This window comes from Telmatherina bonti (genome assembly GCF_933228915.1).
Source record: "Telmatherina bonti genome assembly, chromosome: 18".
NCBI lineage: Eukaryota > Metazoa > Chordata > Actinopteri > Atheriniformes > Telmatherinidae > Telmatherina > Telmatherina bonti.
The window spans coordinates 9,930,480-9,951,518 of NC_136616.1; the positions used below are offsets into that span (position 1 = coordinate 9,930,480).

General features: G+C 41.0%; 1 protein-coding gene across 1 annotated transcript; it reads right to left on the minus strand.

The window, feature by feature from the left end:
• Window positions 1-655: 655 nt before the first annotated feature.
• LOC306769443 (serine protease HTRA3-like) lies at window positions 656-20,934 on the minus strand (the record flags this gene model as incomplete). The annotated part of the gene is given in 11 exon segments (XM_079258050.1): window positions 656-824; window positions 920-1,015; window positions 2,720-2,777; window positions 2,857-2,971; window positions 3,497-3,529; window positions 3,696-3,710; window positions 3,712-3,897; window positions 6,769-6,858; window positions 8,392-8,524; window positions 10,970-11,069; window positions 20,409-20,934. Coding segments are annotated over 11 exon segments (1,410 nt in total). The 5' UTR covers window positions 20,824-20,934.
• Window positions 20,935-21,039: the final 105 nt, after the last annotated feature.

Below are 21,039 nucleotides of genomic sequence, written 5' to 3' on the forward strand. Positions count from 1 at the left end.
TCTGTGAGAACCCTACAACAGTAAATGTTAAAGTAAAACTTGCTGAGGGAAGGTGTTCACCTGCGTCCCGTTCTAGAAATCATGCTCAATAAATCTCTGAGCTTTTGGTTTGAGTTGGTTCCATCAACTCTGAATATCTTTATCCAGACAGTGACACATGCACAAACCACAGAGATGTGTTGTTTCCATCACATTGAAAATGAGCTAACATTTTAACCGAAATGAAAAAATGTCACAGTTTCAGCTTCTAGTATGTTGATTGTTTTCTACTGGGAAACAAACATGGATATTTGGAAAGCACTACATTCTGTTTTTAAAACAGTGTCCCAAAATTTTTGGTATTGAAAATTTTTATTAAATGTATCTGGAAATGAATGATTTAAGTGAAAAATTCAAGTATTTATTTGACATTTAAGTGGTTTGGGTTCATGCAGCTCTGTAAAGTGTACAGGAATTCGTCTGTTCCAACACCTTTGGTTTGAGCAGTTGGGAATCACAGCTGTAAAAGCTCAACATCTTTGCAGAAAATGTCAAGTGCTCTTCTCACTTTGGTACAGCCAAGCTAACAGTGACTTACCAGAGTATTAGATTTGTGCCCTGTGGTTTCTGCTAACATACAGTTTCAGCCACACACCAGAAGCCCTGCTTCTGGTGACTACTGCATTATAATGTCTGGTTCAATGTTAAAGAGTAAGTCATCATTGTCTCTCCTGATCTCCAGTAGCAGGGCCGTCTCTTCCTGAAGGGCTCCCTGCAAGTCCGCCGTGGTCATCAGAGGTCTGCCATTCAGTTTCACAATTATGTCACCATCTCTGATGCCACCTCTACAGGCAGAGAGAAATAACAGAGGCTCGTCGGAGGTAAAACACTCATGCTAAATAAAAAAAACAGACAAACTGCATCTGAAAAATAAACTTACTTCTGTGCAGGGGAGAGAGGAACGACCTCGTGGACATAAATTCCAGTAGTAACATTGGGGAAGTCTGGGTTCTGTAGTCTTAGCTCTTCAATCAACCTGAGACATGAACACACTCAGTTACTGATTTAACATAGCCAGGGTTGGGCTGTAGAATAATAACCCATTACATTACCAGTCTAATGTTTGGTCAGACTTAACCACAAAATTTAATGGGTAAGTCTACAGATGGATAGTTTGGGGAAAAGATATCTTTTAGTTCTTAGATCCTGATAGATCTGCACCAAGAAGAGTTAGATACCTCACCTTGGAACAGGGAAACTGGGGGATCTTTCTATAGCTAGGAACCTGAGGCTTGGCCTGAAAAGGCTACAGACTGCTAATACCATATGGGCTGTAGACACCTGGGCTCTGTCTCAAAAAGGTCACAGGTAACTAACATCACATGCAATCAGCCCCTGCAGGGAAGAAAAGGTTGGGTGCAATGTGAACTACATAGTGACTAAAGGTGGGGATGTTTGGCAGTCTGATCAACCAAATTTCCAAACTGGTTTTTGGGACATTGAATGCCACTTTTCTGAGAAAGAGCCTGAGGTTGAGAGGTTTCAGCCAGATATAGTTAGACTTGACTTAATACTTGTATTGAACACCGGAAGCAGTCTGCTTGAGAAGGGTTGGACCCTCTGATACCATGGAGTTGCCTTTGGTGAGCGGCACAACATGGGTGCTGGCATACTCATTGCCCCTTAGTGCCTGTACAACACTGTTTACCATGATGGAAAAGAACAGCCTCCATTTGTATTTGTGTGATGGAAAGGATTTTGACTGTTGTCTACATACCAAACAGATGTTCAGAGTACCCACCCTTTTTGGAGTCCTTGGATGGTGTGTTGGAGATTGCTCCTTCTAGAGCAGACGTGTCTAGCTCCAGTCCTCAAAGGTCATAATCCTGCAGGTTTTCCATGCAACGCTGCTCCAACAGACCTGACTCAAATTAATCAGTCATTGTGCAGAACTTCATAGGCTCTGGATTTATTCAGTGTAAGCCAGGTGTCTTGGTAGTTGGAACAAGGATATGTTGAAAACCTGCAGAACAGTGGCAATTGAAGACCAGCTTTGACACCCTTACTCAAGTGACACCATCATACACCTGGGGGACTTCAATGCTCATGCTGTCAATGACAGTGAGACCTAGAGGGGTGTGTGGTTTTAAATAGACTTTTGGGCTGGTCACTGTCCATAAGTAAGTCCACTCTGATGCTTGATACTACGTTTAAGCACATGTGCATTTGGCACCAGGACACTCTAGGCCAGACTGTAGGTCTATTCCAGTTTTGGAATTTTCCCTGCTGCAACACACCTAACACACATCAGACTTAAATAGCAGATTTGTTTCCGTTTCCCCAAATGAAGCAGACTTTACGAGCAAAAGGACTAGAATTCGAATCCAAAAGGCTGATTTGAATGTGCCCTATGTTTCTCTGCTGGCACCTCAGTCTGGGCTACTCCACTTAGGCTGCCTACCCTGCAACCCAACCTCAGACAAGCGGATAGATGACTCTGATAGGTTGTATCGGACATAACTTGAAAGGAAATTATAAGTATGAAGTTTAGACTGAGTGAGATCTTAAACCAGTCCTATACAACAAAAACCAATAATTTAAGGTCAGATTGTTTTGTTTTAATTGTACATTTTTTTGTCTGTAACATGTACTGCAAATCTTGTGAAATGATAAAGAATGTCATCTCCATCTTTAAATTCTTTTTATCTTGTTTTCCATCAATTCTGTCACTTATACTTACGCTGGTGTGATGGTTAACATCCTGATACCAATAAAACGCTTCTTCACTGACCTTATATCTGTAAAACAAAACAGTAAAAACTCATTGAGCAAGTACCTCAGCAAAGTTTTTAACCAGAACAACATCATCAGACTGACCTTTGCTATGTTTGTCAAGTGAGTCATTGAGAAAGCGGGTGATCCTGTCTGATGGAATGGCAAACGAGATTCCTGCTGCAACTTTCAGAGTGTTGATTCCAATTACCTCTCCATCCTATAACACAGCAGGCCGCCGTAAGAAACTGGGAGTTTTGTTTAGATCATATTGGCTGAATCCCAGATCCACACTCAGATTCTGAGGCTGGTTGTGATTTAGTCTATTAAGTCTTAGAATTGTTTCAATGTATAATCTACTACTCAGGACAACAGCCATTTGGCAATAGGATGGGTACAACCTTGATAGTCGTTGAGCAATTTCCCGAGATAATATTAGATCCAAAAACCAGCAGTAGGAAAACTACATTTGGAACATGCCACATGGTAAGCCTCCAACAGGTCAGTCCTCAAAGTTTACTTGTTAGGCCCACAGTGAATTCTCGAGGTTGACTGGTAGAGCCCTGTGCTGGATACTGAGACTCGGCTTGGATAGATCATCTTAGTCAATAAATTATTTTTTCATGATAACTTGCTCTCCCCTTGTTTCAAAAATAGCAAAAGTCCCATTTAGAAATTCAAATTGTAAATTTAAAGTGGCTAAAACAAAAACTGTAAGTTCATTAATGAAAAATAGAAAACTTACCAAATTAACTAGAGGTCCTCCTGAGTTCCCATACTGTAACATTTAACATAGAAAACACACACAAATAGTTTATACACACAAAAAGGCCTAACACTAGGACAAATCATGGGTGGATGGATGGATATGTGAATGAGTAATTGGCATACTAATGCTTTCTGCTTCCCTTCAGAATGGTTTGTTTACAGGAAAATATTCTCACATTGATGATGGCATCTGGCATCTGTCTGGATGTAATCCATGTCTGAGTCCTGAAAGCCCAACTCCTTCCCATCCCGCTGAGCAGTGCTGATGATCCCAGTAGTGACAGTATTCTGGAGGGCGAAGGGGCTCCCTATGGCAACCACAAACTCCCCTGGCCTTAGGTCTGCACTGTGACCCAGGAACAGTACAGACAGTTTGGTCTGAGGAAGCAAAGATATACACAGTGGACTGGCTGAGTCTGTGTAGGACACAGTATTTTACAGCCGAGCTGCTTTCTTAGTCATCAAGGCTACAAACTCATTTTTGTGCGATATGATGAGATGGAAGTTGACCAGCTTTTTATGACCTGCACAGACATCAAAAGTGCCACGAGTAAATAAAGTTAATCTCTGCTTAACATTTCTTCTCATAGTTATAGTAACAAGTTATTACTGACCCCTCTTTGTGATATTTTAGATTGTGATTATAGTATGTTCACTGACAATTATGACACACTATTTCACCTGCATCATATCTCAGAACTGCACCACATCGCAGACCACTTTCTCTTTAAAGTCGAGGAAAATTAATCGAGCTTCATGAATTCCACCCTGCTCATCGTGCTTGTGTCTAGATCTGGATAAGAGGAATAGGGCACTCTGGGTTTGGACCCTCCACCTAAAGCCTCGTTACGATGCTTATTGTTCTCTCCTGATCACCTAGTAAAAGACTATTAAGCTGGATTCCCCTGTGAAAACCACTAAGGTGGTCTTTTCTAGTCTTGGATTGCAGAGTCTATAGATTAATTAATTTTTTTTGTCTCCAAAGAAAACTTATACATTTATTGCGGCCCCAATACTAAAGATTTTAAGTAGACCAAATTAATTAAAATGTATAAGATATGAGTTAAAAATCACCTCCTTACATGAAGGCTAGAAATTCCAAATGAAGGAATAAGAAAAATCAAAAGAATTTTAAACATGGTAAAATAATGCTGGATTACTTAATGGTATTCATGCAAATGTTGGATCATAAACCAAAGCAAAAGTGATAAAATAAAGTATAAATAGAGTTTAATTAAAAAAAAAAAAAAAAAAAGGTATGAGACAAATAATGTAAAAATGAATAGAAAAAGGAAGTGTCTAAGTCAACCTATCATAATATCCTTTTCAGCTATTTCAGTTCATTCAGGCAATTAAAACGAAATAAATATAAAATAATTAAACTTGAAAAAGAAAAAAGAAAAAAAGAGAAGAAAAAAACAGGAAAGTGTACCGAGAACGACAAGGAAATGAAATTTCTTTTTATACTGAATTTTCAGAACACTGCATGGAGCAAGGCCTTATTAGGTATTTTAATCAATTTTAATTTCAACCTCTGAGTTACAAATTCATCAGATGACAATTGGTTCAATGTTAGTTCACTGTGTATAAAGTTTCATATTGCAACGTCTGAGGTCTTGCACATATCTGATCCTTCTCTTTGCAAAGGTTGTGCTTTACCTGTCGACAGTGCATGCAGACACTTTCGGGGTAACCGCCTCTGGTTTGGCCTTTCTATGTACCTTGTTATGAGGCAAGATGAAAAGGTGTTATTTTCTCCCCTTTTGTCTCGTTTATATTCTGGACTACTTTCCATCTTTCTGTGCTGCAACACTGCAAACACTTTGTTCAGTATTCTGAAGTTTGAACTAACCCATTTTAAGCATTCTGTTGAGTATTACACAGTTTAGACTCATTTCAACTAAGCTTTGCTGACATATGACAAATGCCCTGTCAACATTATAAGCAAGGAAGATTATAAAAAATAAGCATTCACTAAGGTATCATAATGGAAGATTAAAAGACTATAATAAGTGTTTAATAAGGTAGCAAAAATAGAAAGATTTAAGTAACAAGCTTTCATTTAGGTACAACATAATGACTGCGATTTTCAATATCATCACACTCATAAAACAAAATGTACAGAAAGACACTGTAGTCACAGAGTTGAAGGAAGTGTGATGATTTAAACAAAGTGGAAACGTTAAGAATGGAGGTGAGTGGAAACATGTGTCCAGCAGATAGATGGTCTGACTAAAGCTTAAATCATAATTTCTCAGCTTAGTTCTTTGGGTATATGCCTCCCTTTTTTGGTTTTATATATATATATATATATATACATACATATATATATATATATATATATATATGTATATATATATACATATATATATGTGCATACATACCACATATACATACACCTATGAATATTCATATACACATGCATACATATGTATTAAACAATAGTTCCACATTTACAAATGTGCTTTCATCAGTATACAAGGAAACAAACAAAGACAAAAAAATAAAGCGCCCTTCGTGGCCCTTACTGAATATTAAATCTCTTCTACAACCTTTTACCCGGCAAATTTCATGTTTTTATACAGGTTTTTAAATTGCATAAAATTTGGTTATGGAAAAGCAAGGAGGGGGCGGCGATAAACTGACTTCAGGCCACACACACAACACAAACTGCTCCTTCAAAATAAATGGCATTACATTCATAAAATAACACATATGTATTATTAAATGTATTGGGTCATGTGAAAGCGTAGAGAAAGAAAAACAGAAATTTGCTTATGTCATTGTGAATTTGCTCATATCCAGTGACGTCAACCTTTGGTGTTTGACAGAAGAAAGAGGTGATGATCTTATGTCAAGTCAAGGGTGTATCATTGACAAAAGACTAAAGAAACATTCAGGTGCCCAGTTCAGAAAGAAAAGGAAAGAAGAAGGTATTCAGGTCTCTGAGCATAGTTGTGCATGTAATCAAACAGTAGCCTCTCCACTATTTATTTCTCTTGCTAATATGTTGCTACTTTGCCGCAGAACACCTCCCTGTAGAACCAACTCCCAGCTGGGTACATGAACCAGGATCAGTTATCAGACCAGTATAGCTTCAGGAAGCAAAACCTCAAGTTATCAGGGCCCTAACAGTGGAACCAGCTCCCACTTCAGCTTCAGGAAGCAGAACGTTCAGATATCAGTCCACTTTGTTGCAGAACTGACATTCACCTGTTTGGTGAGTTTATTGCAAACCTTCCGACTTACCTGTGGGTTAATCTTTATTGTGGCAATGTCTGACTTTTTATCAATGTCTCTTATGCTGGCTTCATATACATCACCATTATGCATCTGGACCTGCAAAACACAACAGATGAATGACATTTTCAGAGCATTTCAAATAAAAAATATTGCACAGAAGAGTGTTTATCATGCAACAGTGTCAGGTTATGTTCCATTTTTGGTCATTTTCTCCTAACTTTTCCTTCTCATTAACAGCTGTGGTAGAAAGGAGCCCTGGCAAAATATTAGCAAAAGGTTGTGTCCCAGTGAGACCAAAATGTGATTCACAATATTTACAGTATCTCAGTCTTTTCTTCATGTTAACAGAATATTCATAGTTGTAATATACAACAGTATACCTTATATCAGCCAGTGTCACTAATTAATGTATATTTACTTATCTCCTTTTCTCATCAACTATTTATACACTTGGAATTTTTAGTTAAAACATTTAGACTACCTGTCGTACGACAGGTGTCAGAGCTCGGTCCGCATTGCCGGTAGTAAGTCGGATTCGTTTCCGGTGAGGGTTGGACTCCGCCAAGGCTGCCCTTTATCACCGATTCTGTTCATAACTTATATGGACAGAATTTCTAGGCGCAGCCGAGGTGTTGAGGGGATCCGGCTTGGTGGCCTCAGGATTGGGTTTCTGCTTTTTGCAGATGACATGGTCCTGTTGGCTTCATCTGGTCGTGATCTCCAGCTCTCGCTTGAGCGATTCGCGGCCGAGTGGTCCTCAGCCGGAATAGGGTGGATTGCCCTCTCCGGGTCGGGAGTCAGGTCCTGCCTCAAGTGGAGGAGTTTAAATATCTCGGGGTCTTGTTCACGAGTGAGGGAAGGATGGAGCGTGAGATCGACAGACGGATCGGTGCGGCGTCTGCAGTAATGCGGACTCTGCACCGGTCTGTCGTGGTGAAGAAGGAGCTGAGCCAGAGGGCGAAGCTCTCGATTTATCAGTCGATCTACGTTCCTACCCTCACCTATGGTCATGAGCTGTGGGTCGTGACCGAAAGAACGAGATCTCGTATACAGGCGGCTGAAATGAGTTTCCTCCGCAGGGTGGCCGGGCTCTCCCTTAGAGATAGGGTGAGGAGCTCAGTCATCCGGGAGGGGCTCAGAGTAGAGCCGCTGCTCCTCCGCATCTAGTCAAGGTGGCTTGGGCATCTGGTCAGGATGCCTCATTGACGCCTCCCTGGTGAGGTGTTCCAGGCACGTCCCACTGGGAGGAGACCCCGGGGAAGACCCAGGACACGCTGGAGGGATTACATCTCTCGGCTGGCCTGGGAACGCCTCGGGATCCCCCCCCGCAGAGTTGGCAAATGTGGCTGGGGAGAGGGAAGTCTGGGCTTCCCTGCTTAGGCTGCTGCCCCCGCGACCCGACCCCGGATAAGCGGCAGAAGATGGATGGATGGATGGACATTTAGACTAAATCGCCATCACCTCAATTGTTCCTAGGTTAGAAACAAAAAAAGCTATCTGAAGTTTCATCAGTTGCTCCAGCAGAACAAATAAAACAAGGTATTTTTTCTGTGTAATGTAAGAGATGCATGCTGCTCATCTACCCATCCTCTGGTTGGAAAGGCAGACCATAAACGGGTGTTAGTGTACCTTTAAGTGTTGTTGGCCTGTCACAGGTGTGGTACTGGACACTACATGGGCATTTGTGACAATCAGTCCATTGTCTGACATTACAAACCCCGATCCACTTGACAGAGGGATGTTGCGATCAAGAAGCGGATGTCTGTGGAATAAAATTATCAGTAAATTCTCAGAGTACTATGGAAATATTTTCAGTCACCCCTGATTTCTTTACATGTCAGGAAAACAGAAAACAGCTGTTGAGATGTACTGAAACATGTTCCAGCATAAATACAACTCCAGTATCTGCACAGAACCAGTTGGTCCAGCTCTAAGGATCTCAAAATGAATATTTGATCCAAGCACCTTTATTCTTCATCCCACAGTAAACTCTCTCCAACAAGCTCTTTGTCTTTTCTTTAGACAGTTTGCAGGAATAGTTCTCCAGGCTTCTTGAAGGACTTTGGAAACTGACATCTTTCCTAGACTTGCTTTTACACACTAATAGACGTTTGAGACCGATACCAACCTTTAGTTTCCCCCAGTGGTGTCCAGTAAAAACTGTTTTCATCTGATCATTTTAGTGAACCTAACTGTCCGACATTGTAATGAGTTACCCTGAGGATCCGTAATTCAGCCACACACAGGGAGTTCGGGACAAATGACCAGTTTATTGGTGAAGGAGTATGAACAGAAGATCAGTCCAGGGGAGTGGTCTGCAGAAGAAACCAGGCAACAGCTGGGAGGTAAACAGGATGGCAAAATACTCATCCAGGCAAAGACAAGGCTCAGAGATCCAAAGACAGGCAGGGTCGGTAACCAGAAGATCCGAAAGGTAGCGGTGTCCGTCGAGGGCAAGGCAAGGAGGGTAATCCAGGGGCATGAAGCAGAGGGTCGGCAACTGAGGAACAATCCGTAGAACGCTGGAACAAAACTAGACATAGGTCTGATTATTATCTGGTAGAAAAGGAGGGATTGGAGGGAGCTTAAGTAGGCAGTGAGAGAAAAGGAAACCAGGTGAACTGAATGAGGTAGCAGAGGCAATTAGGAAGCCAGCAGGTGGATCGAGTAATCAATGATGAGCGCCAGGAGATCAGGGTGGCAAAAACATGACACGACATATGATCAATTGCAAGCATCTAAAGTCGTTCCCACCAATCCTTTACAATCCTCAAGAATAGTTATCCAGAATCCTTTAAAGGTTTTTCAAAGCTCTTCTACCATTTCTGTCTTTTGTTTCCTTTTCTGTCCAGATGATCCCACACTGCTTTAACAATGATGAGGTCTGGGCTCGGGGGAGGATTCCCTCCATCAGACCTGTTGCCAGTGATTTTCAGTCCAGTTCTCCTAAACTTCAGCTGTTTCTCATAGTTTCATTTTATTGAAGACTGGTTTCTTGACAGCCACCTTTCAATGGAGACTATTTCTGAGGCTTTGGCTAACAGAAGAAGGATCAGCCAAAGGTTCAGAGGCATCCAGGTCCTGGTTCAGGTGTTCGCTGAATTTGTTTCTTGGGATATCACTTCACAATCTGCAGTAGATAGACTTTTAGTCCTGACTCTTCTTTTCAACAGCAGCACCATTTCAACACTCTTCATTTAGCAGACTGAGCAGGACCACAGCTGTCAGAAATTGTAGCAGGGTGAGTATGGCTGGACACAAACCCAGGCCAACAAACACGTAACCACAGGACCAACAAGTGCATGGGACTTAAGAGCACAAGAGCACAACTTCACTGCTGATGTAAGTCCTCCTGGTAAGCGGTTCAAATGAAGACTGGGTGCAGATCTAGACATCCCACCATCCCCAGACCAGACCATGAAAGTGATGGTCAGAAGCAAGTTGGGTCAAAACCAGGAGAGCAGTCTGGGAATATGTTCTGGAGTGTCATGCATGAAAGCAAAGACGATCTGGCAGTGAGTGAGTGGCGTGAAGCTGCAGATACACTGGCTTGACTGGAGATGGTGAGCAGATGAAGGTAGGTGGAAGCACATGGCTGAGCAGCAGGGGAGAGAAGCAGTGCAGACCGTGGCAATCTACTTTCTGTTATATGTCGACACAACACCGGTGCATCTCTTAGGTGTCTTTTTCCTGCCTGAATAATTCAAAGAAAAAAAAGTTCCCCTGAAAATGGTCAGATCCTAAAACCGGACTGGTGCTGGCCTGGTACCTAGACTAAAAATGGTCAGGTCCCAGATTGGACTGGAGCTGGTCTGGTATCAGGACTGGACCAGAAATAAGGAAAAAAGAAATGTTCAAACAAAAACATTAAAGCAGCTTTTAAGAAAAACAGTTATGATGACAAAAATCCTACGTTTTGTGAAAAAGAAGCTGGATTATGTTGGCTTGGACATTTCAAGGTCAATGATTTGTAATTATCATTGATCTATAAGAGACAAAATAAACTGATCTTGAGGACAGCGAGTTCTCAGTCTCTTCAAAGTGTAGTTTTAAGTGTGAAGATGATTCCACCGACCGGATCACGGCAGAAAGAAATCAGTTTGACTTTGAGTAACATTCTTTTAATTTTGCATGAAAGTCTTCCACCACCAGAAGAGAAGTCTTGCTACTAAAATGTGATTGCTGAAACAAAAGCATCGTGTTTTACCTGAGGAAGAGCTCAATGTGAACCACAGCAGGAGCAATTTTCTCCACCACATCAGCAATGAAGTTGAACTTGTAACGAGGACTGGAGGCAGGAGAAGGACCTGCAATGAGTGCAAGAATTATGTTTTTTATCAGTATAAAAAGAACAGTCTCATCACAGAACTATGTTAAATGTGGTCTGGATAGAAGATGAATGGGACAGGGGTTGCTCTCTCACATGTTGTCATAAACATCAAAACACTTTGTAATGTTTAACACAAGACATTTTGTATCTGGGATATTAGCTTTACTAACCTGCATTTGGATCTGAGAAACCATACAACTTGTCTGTAAAAACATAAGTAATATTTTTGAGTAAAAAGCTCTAATAGAAAAATCACGCCACCTTTTATGAGGAAAAATCTCTGATAAATTAAGAAGATAGTCTTCAGAATTTGTATGAAGAAACGTGGGATCTGTTGGGACATCTTTTAATGGGAGCATAAATCCTACTAATGTTCCATGTACCGGGTGTAACTTAATGAGAGTGATATTGCTTGGTGAGGCATAAGAGATCCCAGTTAATACACCAACTGTAAAAACAAAAAGAAAAAAGAAAACAATGAGGATGAGTAAAGAAAAGGTTTGCTTCTGAAACAACAAAACAAAAACACAAAATCGTTAAACCATCAGGAGGGCCTTCCAAGTTATCTAACCAACTGGAGTCAAGTTTCTTCTGACCCAAGGCCTGGACTGCTTCGCCACATGATTTGATAAAAAACAACACACCTTTATTTACTTTAGCTGGCTTTATAACCTGCATAAAGCAAACCAAAGTCTGAAAGGGGTCCTACACCGTTTTTTATCACCTAAACGCATATTTGAGTTTGAGTTCCAGCACACTCTCTGTTCGGTTTCCATGGCAACGAAAAACACTTTGTTTTAGAGAGTTTTTTCTACTTGGAAATCCTTGTGACGTCCCGGGGGATAAGGTTCGGTGATTTGAGTTCCAGCACACTCTCTGTTCGGTTTCCATGGCAACGAAAAACACTTTGTTTTAGAGAGTTTTTTCTACTTGGAAATCCTTGTGACGTCCCGGGGGATAAGGTTCGGTGATTGGTTACCTTCTACTGGTTAACAAGGGCATGTACAAATACATCAGGTGGGTGGAAAACGTGGGATAAAGTTATTTCCAACGATGGCTGGTGAGTTTACCAAAGAGAGACATCCTGCTGCATTCGTTGCTGTGGGTTGCTGTTTTCCACTTCGTTTTCAGGGTCTGATTCAGGTTCCAACATGTAGGGCTGTATGCTATGTGTTGACATTGTATTTTGAGTTTTTTTATTGAGTTCATATTAGCCTAATCCTTCTGTTTATGAGATGTTACAATGACGGCGAAAGCAGGTGCGGTGCGCGCTCCTGATGTAGTGCAGTGGCGGGAGGCGGGGCTTAATGCGGAAGAGTCTCAATCCACTCGTTTTGCCCGCAGGCTGATCTGACAGCCTACGGAGAGGGTCGGTCTGAAGTAAATAAAGCGATTTGTGACAATAACTTGATCAATCCCAGCCCTTCTGGTGTCAGAAATAAAAATAAATTAGCCTGAAATGCTCATAATAGTTCCACTTTAAGCTTTAACTGCTACAGCAACTCTTTCAAGGTTGTCGGTGTGTTAAACTTAAATATACAGTGGGCCAAAATTTCAAATAGGAAAAACTTGCAAGTCAAAATTGATATTTAGGGATGCTGGTATCGGTATCGGCTCAATACCAAGCGTTCGTATTCGTACTTGGTATTATTAAAAGCGTACCAATACTACAACTGATACCACACTAGTCAAGCTAGTGCAGGTGTGTTTGATGACATACTGCCTTTAATGTTAAAATGTGACAGTTTTTGTTACACTAAAACAGTGATCCTCACTCTTAATTCAACTCAATACACTAAGACAAGATGAGAGCCGCCACCCCACAAAAAAAAGCGTTTCCACGCTACGTATCCTGCTACGTTGCCAAATCAGTAACATTCAGCTTTTTAGCAAGGAATGGTTATCCTAAATATTGCACGGAGTAATGGTGTTCTTATGCAACAGTATATGGTGAAGATACAATAATGCCTCCGGAGTGTGGGTGTTTCTTTTTCATTATATATAAGGAGCTACCGATGGAGCAGCTCTTTGGTGGAGTTTGCTGCTGCTAAAATTAGCCAAAACTGGCAACTCTGACAGGGTCAGTTAGGGCCGTTAGGACAGCAGAGTTTCTGCAAGCAGCCTGCAGCTCTTGTTTGTGGAGAGAACTGCAGCGTTGAGGATCATTATGACTTGTTCAGATAGCAATTTCAGAAAGCCAGCGGCTGTTTCACGAGCCGCAAGTCAAGAGTCAGTGATCCGCATGCGGCTCGTGAGTCGCGCAATGAGGAACACTGCACTAAAAGCGGGATCTTTGTCTCAAAACCACACATTTATATTTGTATTTCGGTAAAATGTAACAAGTCAAAATAAAACTTGTTAAAATTGTTAGATCTGTAATGTTATTATATTTGCATTTGTGAGGTAATTTCAGAAAGGATGCTGGGATAGGCTCCAGCTTCCCCGCGACCCTTAATTAGATTAAGCGGTTTGGATAATGAATGAATGAATGAACTTCTTCTAAACAATGACAGAGAACTGAACCCCCTCCCTGTTAAAATCTGAATAAACATGTCTGCCAGTCATCTGGATTAATTTACCCTGCTTGGTGTATTGTAAGGCTTGTAATTAGAAGTGTACTACTGTCTTATTTAGTTATATTTTCTGCATGAGCTGCACATAAATAAAGTGGAAATAATTAAACTTTGCTTTCTAATTAACAAAGCACCCAGACTGAAAAACTCAAGCGACAACTTGAAAAAGTGCAATTTCCAGGTGATGATCCCTTAAACAATGACATCAATGCTGTTTTCTCGAGTTTGGTTCTTGTTTTGTCTTGTGGAGGTTTTTGTTAATTTGTACAATAAAAGACCTCTTGAAAAATTGATCATGAAAAAAACAGAAATGGGGCAAAATTAAGACTTCTCATATAACCTATGAAAACAGTAATGTTTTAAAAACACAAATCGTCAATTTTTAAGAGGTTACAGTAAAATATGAGGCTATTAAAGATTTTGAATCGAGAGCCATTTTGGAACCAAATGGGGCAGCTCTGCTTTGAGAGCTGAAGCAGAAGAACCAGCTCTTTGAAAAAACCCAAACATCCCTTCACTAGTAGATGTAGTGAAAGAACAGTAGCATTAGCAGTCTCAGCTAGGAGCGATAAGTGCAATCATGCAACTTGACACAGTTGCTAAGTTTACATGAGAGTTTTAATTCCTGTTTCATTCCAAATAAAAGTTTGTTCAGATTTAAACAGATGAAAAACGACCATATAAACACCTAATTCCTATTGCAAATTTCCATTCGGAGTTAAACTTATTTCCAATGTAAGTGTCTGGTTTATTTGCATTTTTATTCTGAACTATTTAATTCCTCTGTCATGTAAACCTTCATCCCGCTCTATGTTAATTCTGGTCGTTCTGAGCATGCTCGTTACCTTGTCCTGTCCCGATGACGCGCGTTGTTTTACCTCCCGTGTTCGGTGGTCTATCTTTCTTCTCCTTCTCAGTTGCTGCAAAAAGTGAAGTAGTATGCTGGTGTTGAGCTGCTACTTCCCATTTATAATAAAAATAGCAGCGAAACTGGAACTTATTATGTAGTTTTTACAAGTTACGACTGAAAAGACGAGAAGCAGGGAGCCAACTTTGTTTTTTTACGGTATACGTCCCGTGTACCCTCTGTCCAATCAGAACCCTTCCCAACCTGCCGCTCTAAAGAGGAATTAAGTGAGGACGTGTTTCATGTAAACCTTCATTTGGAATGATTATTTTCATGTAAACTCATAGAAAAATACGTTAATTCCAAATTATTTAATTCTGAACTAATAATTCCAAATTAATTTCTGTTCATTTTAAACCTGCTGGTTTTAAAGCAGAACAAAGCTACACATAGGAACTTCTCCCTGTGTCTACAGACACTTCCACAGATGTAAAGACTGAAAGTAGTCAGCATTAATCGGAATTATCTGGAGTATCCTGTCATCAATGAAATCCGGTGGCTAGATCCGTCAGTTATGAGGAAAAATAAATAAATAAATAAATAAAAATAAATATTGCTAAATTTGACCAATGTGATTGTGGAAAACAGAAGGAACTTTTTCTGTCAGCTGGTGGCAGCATGACCACATCAGGATGGAGGAACACCATCCAAACAAAGAAAGAAATGACATGATAATGTGTAAATAAGCTAAATAAATTAAAGTCCGAGCCCACTAATAGGAGAAACTCTGACTTTTTTTTAACAACAGCAGTGCATTAAACTTGGTGAACACGTGTCAACCTGAGACTAGATTCTACTGTTTGCATCAAGCTTAACATGGTGCAACAGTTCATGTTTTTACAGCTGGTACTGCTGTTGTTTCTGTGCCTGAGACTGGCGGTTCCCTCTCTCCCTGCCATCCGCTCCTCTGCTCCTTCCAGTTCTCCTCCTGAACGACCTCCTGCAGCTCGCAGCACCTTTCCACCAGTGTGTCATTCCACCAGCCTGCACCAGTCTGCACCAGTCTGCACCAGTGGCATTTCATTAGGGCTTGGTCTGCTGCTCTTCTTCAGCGTGGAAATCAAAACATTCAAGACAGCCCATGGACGTAGCGGGATTTCATTTCTTTTTTAGCTTCTGACAAACGATTAGGTTCAATAAGCAACACCGAGTTGCCAATAACGTCATGTAGCCTCAGGTTTTACAGCAAAAACGACACAGCTCATTTATGTCTTCTGTACTGCACGCTATGTTTATTTTCTTCTGTTGCGTTCGCTCTGCTGAACACTTCTGACCATTGTAGGCTGCCGCTTTACTGACGTCACATCTGCCATTTTTCTGATTGGTTTACTCTGCGCTTGTTTTTCCTGCCTTAAAAATCTGTTGATGTGAGTGAGTCCCCAGACTCTACACTGGTACATCCAGAGTCAGGCAAGCTGCGACACACAATATCTCTCGTTTGCAGGTCTTGTATGAGCGCACGCACGGTAAACACCGGGTGCGTGTACATGATACGAGCGAGCAAACTAGTACCTGTGAGCGAAAACACACATTGTGAGGAGATGCTGCTTGTCCTCAAGATGCTCTAATCACCACTGAAATGTGGAGAATCGTCTCAAGATTCTGTCTCAGTTAATATTTCCATCACAGCACCAGAACATTAGTCCATCCAGTCCTTGTACACCATCCACCTCATCCAGACTCTTTATCTCAGACCACAGCATCCGGTTTCTCCAGATGCTGGTTATCAACCTGACTGTTCCCATATTCATAATAATCTCTCTGTTATATGCCAAGCTCATTGCCTTCCCAGCTCAAACTATTCATAACTTGGGGGGTTCCATAAGCTGGTTTCCTGAAGATCCGAGACAGCTCCACCGTCCTGAGTCTCCCTGACAGGCTCACTCCAGATGTCCATTCCACATCCTCCTTCCTTCAACCTCATTTACCCATAAAGACCCGACCCCTGAAAAAATTATTAGATAAGTTCAATTTGGTTTTTTTTTTAATAATTAGGTCTTCATTTGTCAATTCAACAAAATGGGAATTGAAAAAGTACCTACATTTTTTAGGGATATTGACCATTACCATGTGAAATGTAAAATCTTTCATAATTTTCTGTTTTCCGGTGTCCATTAAATGGTAGAAGACAACAATCATATTGTGTTCCACAGCATTTTGAGCAAAATTTTTACCATAAAGTGATGCCAAATGTGTCAGAAACTGTATCTATACCATACCATTTTTATTTCTAAAGCACTTTAAAAACTAGAACTGACCAAAGTGCTGTACAGTAACAGCAAGTGAATAAAAACAGTACAAGTAAAAAAATAAAAGTATAAAATAAAGAGATACATAAAACATGTCACGCTGGGTCAAATGGGTTAAATATTTTAAGTTGTGGCGTAGTCCTGGCTTACTTGATATGAAAGAAAAAGAAGTCTGATTGTAACATGTTTTAATGTGACTGATATTTACTTCCAGCTGGACATCACAACTTCAAATAGCAGTTCAAACTTTCCAACCCTTTTAATATCTGTCTGAAGAACTTCAAATGCTTTTTATTCATTCCTGTAAAATAACAGGATATAATAACTATATTATTATCATTATTCTTGCCAGTGGTTGTATGCTTCAGCTAGTAATAATACAGTAGACTCCAAACCAGCACCATGTGCTGCTGGGCCAGATGGGTCATTTTAGGTGGTCTGTTATTTTAAAAAGGAAAACGATTCTGAATAACAGGGCGGGTAGTGGCGGGTAGTGGTTGAACAATAATACACTTGTGCGTGTATGAGGAATATCTTTGAAGCAGACTAAATAAATAACATTTAGTTACTCCATAAAGATAAGACCAAAACAACCCTGTTAAGGCTACAGCATTAGTCTGAATGGTAGTTTTCACATGTTCTCCTCCATTGGCTTGCAGCAGCAGGTAGTCACGATTTCACTCCAAACTGGGCTGCTTTCAGTCTGCAGGGAGCTGAAAAACCCTGAGACTCCTCCTAAAAACTGGAAAACTTGTGTGGTCAGGATATAATCTCTGTCAGATGTCTGTGACATGCCAATGATCCAAACTACAGAGAAAAAGAACCACAGTCTGCTCAGGACTGGAAAAAACAAAAAAAAGAAAACGGCCTGTTTGCACCCTGAAAGGGGTAAACAGGCTGAGTATTATATACAGTCTGATTATTCTGATCCTTGCATCTTCATGTATATATATATATATATATATATATATACACATATATATATATATATATATATATATATATATATATTCATTCAGTCATTCATTCATTCATTTTCTGAACCTGTTTAATCCAAGTAAGGGTCGCGGGGAGCTGGAGCCTATCCCAGCAGCCTTCGGGCGAGAGGCAGGGTAGTGTAGAAAGTAAGAATGGAAAATCATACCTGATCAGGTAAAACGCTACCCTCTTGTGGAAGTAAGTATTACTTCCACTAAAGTAAAGGTTATGTATTCAGTAGAATTGGTTTGTCTGTCTCTCAACAACATAACTCGAAACAATATGGACAGATTTCAGTGGACTGACTGCTATCAAGTTGTCTCCTCCAAGTACTCTGCTCAATTATTCAATTTATTTTAAGATAAATAAACTCAGCAGAGAAAGTCACATCATTCAGAAGATTAACAAAACTTCTCTGTATTAAATCTTCCACTGTTAGAAAGTCTGTCTGTCTGGAAAGAAAATGCATTTGTAGGATAAGGAGCAGAGATAAATAGGTTGGAAAAAAATTCTCTAAACAATTTAATTAATGAACTAATTTCCTTTTTTTGTGCTAAGTCGGTATGTAGCTATCACAAAAGGCCGATGGTAGAACAGCTGATGGCAGAAAATCTTAATTGAATCTCTGGAGTCAGAGTATTACTGCACTTCAGGATGATTTTATCAGTTATGGTTTTGTTATAATTAAGCAGGACGCTTTAATTTAAATGGGAGGCTGCTGGTTGATTTAGCATGAAACATCCTGCTACCAGTTTGCTTTGAGGTGGAAGAGAGAAGAATGAAGAGAAAGGGAGATAAGTCTGACTTTTTTCCAAAGAGGAGAGACATAGATCAGGCTGAGACAGACCCCAGCCCCAGTAGCACCAGTCTGACAGTTCCCAACGTGGAGCTGGACTCACAAGGATCCAGTCTAACACCTCCACTAGACAGTAAACCAGAACTGATCCCCCTACTACCACATCAAGCTCTGCACAGTACTGGCCCCTAAAACAACCAACTTACCCCTTTTTAATGCATTTTTTCTTACTCCAGGGATACCATTACACTACTTTATACTCCTTTTAGTATCCATTAATTCAAGTAACCAAACAAATCGATCTCCTCTATCTTTTATTTATGTGGAACCATAAATAAATCCAACACATATCAAATATTATTTTCATTTCGTCTTTAAATGTTTCCCTAAATCTTCATGTTTGGAATAGTTAGGAAGAACAAGCTCCTCTAACCTGACAGAACAGAGCTGCTGTCACGTTTCTAGTATTTTATTTTGGCTTTAAAGAACTTACATATGGAGTAAGTTTTGTCCAGAGCTTGTCTATTTTCACGTCCATAAAAACCTGGTGCCGTCTGAAGGTTAGATACGCTTATGAATGTGCTTAACAAGGCGGTTATGCGGATAGGTGTGGATGGATTTGGTTTTGAAAAATGAGGTCATGTGGACTCATTTTTTCACTGATCGGAGGGGGGAAGATATTTGGTTTTACAAAAAAAAAAAAAACTACGTGTGTACATGATCCTAGAAAAAATTTCAACTTCACATTTTCTCCTTTGTTTTAGTCCAAGGAAGTACAAGTACATGATCAAGATGTTTACATTTAATGAATCACAGTACACAAAAACATCATGAACAACCTGAAATTTTGAAAGAAACGTTACTCAGTTCCATATGATTGACAACTCCCAGATCGTAATGGATCTATGAAATCCTCCAACATTAATCCCAGGTTTTACATCACAACCAAAACAACTTTGACAGCTCTAGAAGTTATTTTAAATGTACATATGTGTAGATTTCCAGATGAGTGATCATGACCACCTGAACTGGCTAACCTGTTACACTGTTGTGGTCCTATCCCCTGGTGGGCGTGTCTGGCACCCTGGCACCTGGATCAGCACCTGATCTTCATCTGGGCAATCAGCAACAGCACTACTTAAGACCTGCTCAGCCTGCTGTTCATCGCCAGATTGTTGAATGCTCTGCGGTACAACTCTCAGCCTCCAAGATTCTTTCCGGTGTGAATCACAGATTGATAACTTGTGTGTTTATCCCTGTCAGAGATCCTGCCTGCCCGCCTGCCTGCTCGCTTCCCAGCCAGCCTGGTTTGCCTCCCCGCTTGTCTGCCTGCCGGCTGACCTGTCTCCCGCATCCTCCTTGGAAAGAACCCGACTACAGAAAGGAATAAAATAAAGTGTTGTCTGGAACTCTGAGCTGAGTCTGCATGTGAATGCCACGCACTTAATGTCAGCATAACATACACAAGCTGAAGTTGAACTTATTTAGTCAGAAATAAACAGCAAGTTATCCTGCTGCCATTTTAATATTTCACATTTAAACACAGACAGAAAGGAAATAGCAAAAACAATTTGACTAAAATACCACAGTTACCTTTATTTCAAAAGCACAATTAATACCTTTTTATTCCTACATTTACCTACTTCGCTTTGTGGGCCACACTAGACCCTCTGGGGGATTAGTTTTGACCCCGGGACCCCATGTTTGACTCTTTCGATGTGTTCGTTTATCAGACTGGTTTTGGTGGAAATGTCTGGTTTGCTTTAACAATAATAATCTGCTTCCAAGAACTGTGTCCCTGTGTAAAGCGTACCTGTGCTGGTCTCACACGGTCCCTTCTGGACCTGGGTGATGCCTGGGAGGCCCCGCTGCAGACCCCTCCTGCTGGCGGCCTTCAGCTGGCACACGTTGCCGTACGTCCTTCCGTCGCTGCCGCAGACCCTGTGGCTGAACCGGCAGCGGCAGGAGGCCTTGGCAAGCCGCTTTCCAGTCGGATGTTTGCATTCCAGTCCGTCCCCACACGGCAGGTGGTCTCCGCCCCCGCAGGGGTCCCCCTCTCCCTGGGCGCAGACCAGGCAGCAGTTGCAGTGGTCGGGGACGTATCCGCTGGGGCAGCTGGGGCTCGGACAGCTACTCACATCACACCGAGTTGGACACTTAGTTTCTGTCTGTGTGTGGATGGGCTCACCAAGAGAAAGCAGCACCAAGCTAAACCAGAAAAGATGCATTTTGCCAGGAGGTCAGAGGCCGGCAGGAATCCTAGTGGGTCACACAGATATCACGGTCCCTGCTGCCGATCGACGGTCTCCAGGTTGGCAAAGTACAAAGAAAAACAGGCCAGATACATATAAATAAATAGAAAACTATGCTTTCTGAACGAAGCAGCAAGTTTCTGTGGAGTAAAAGATTTTGCAACCAGAACTGAGTCAGACAGGCTGCAGACG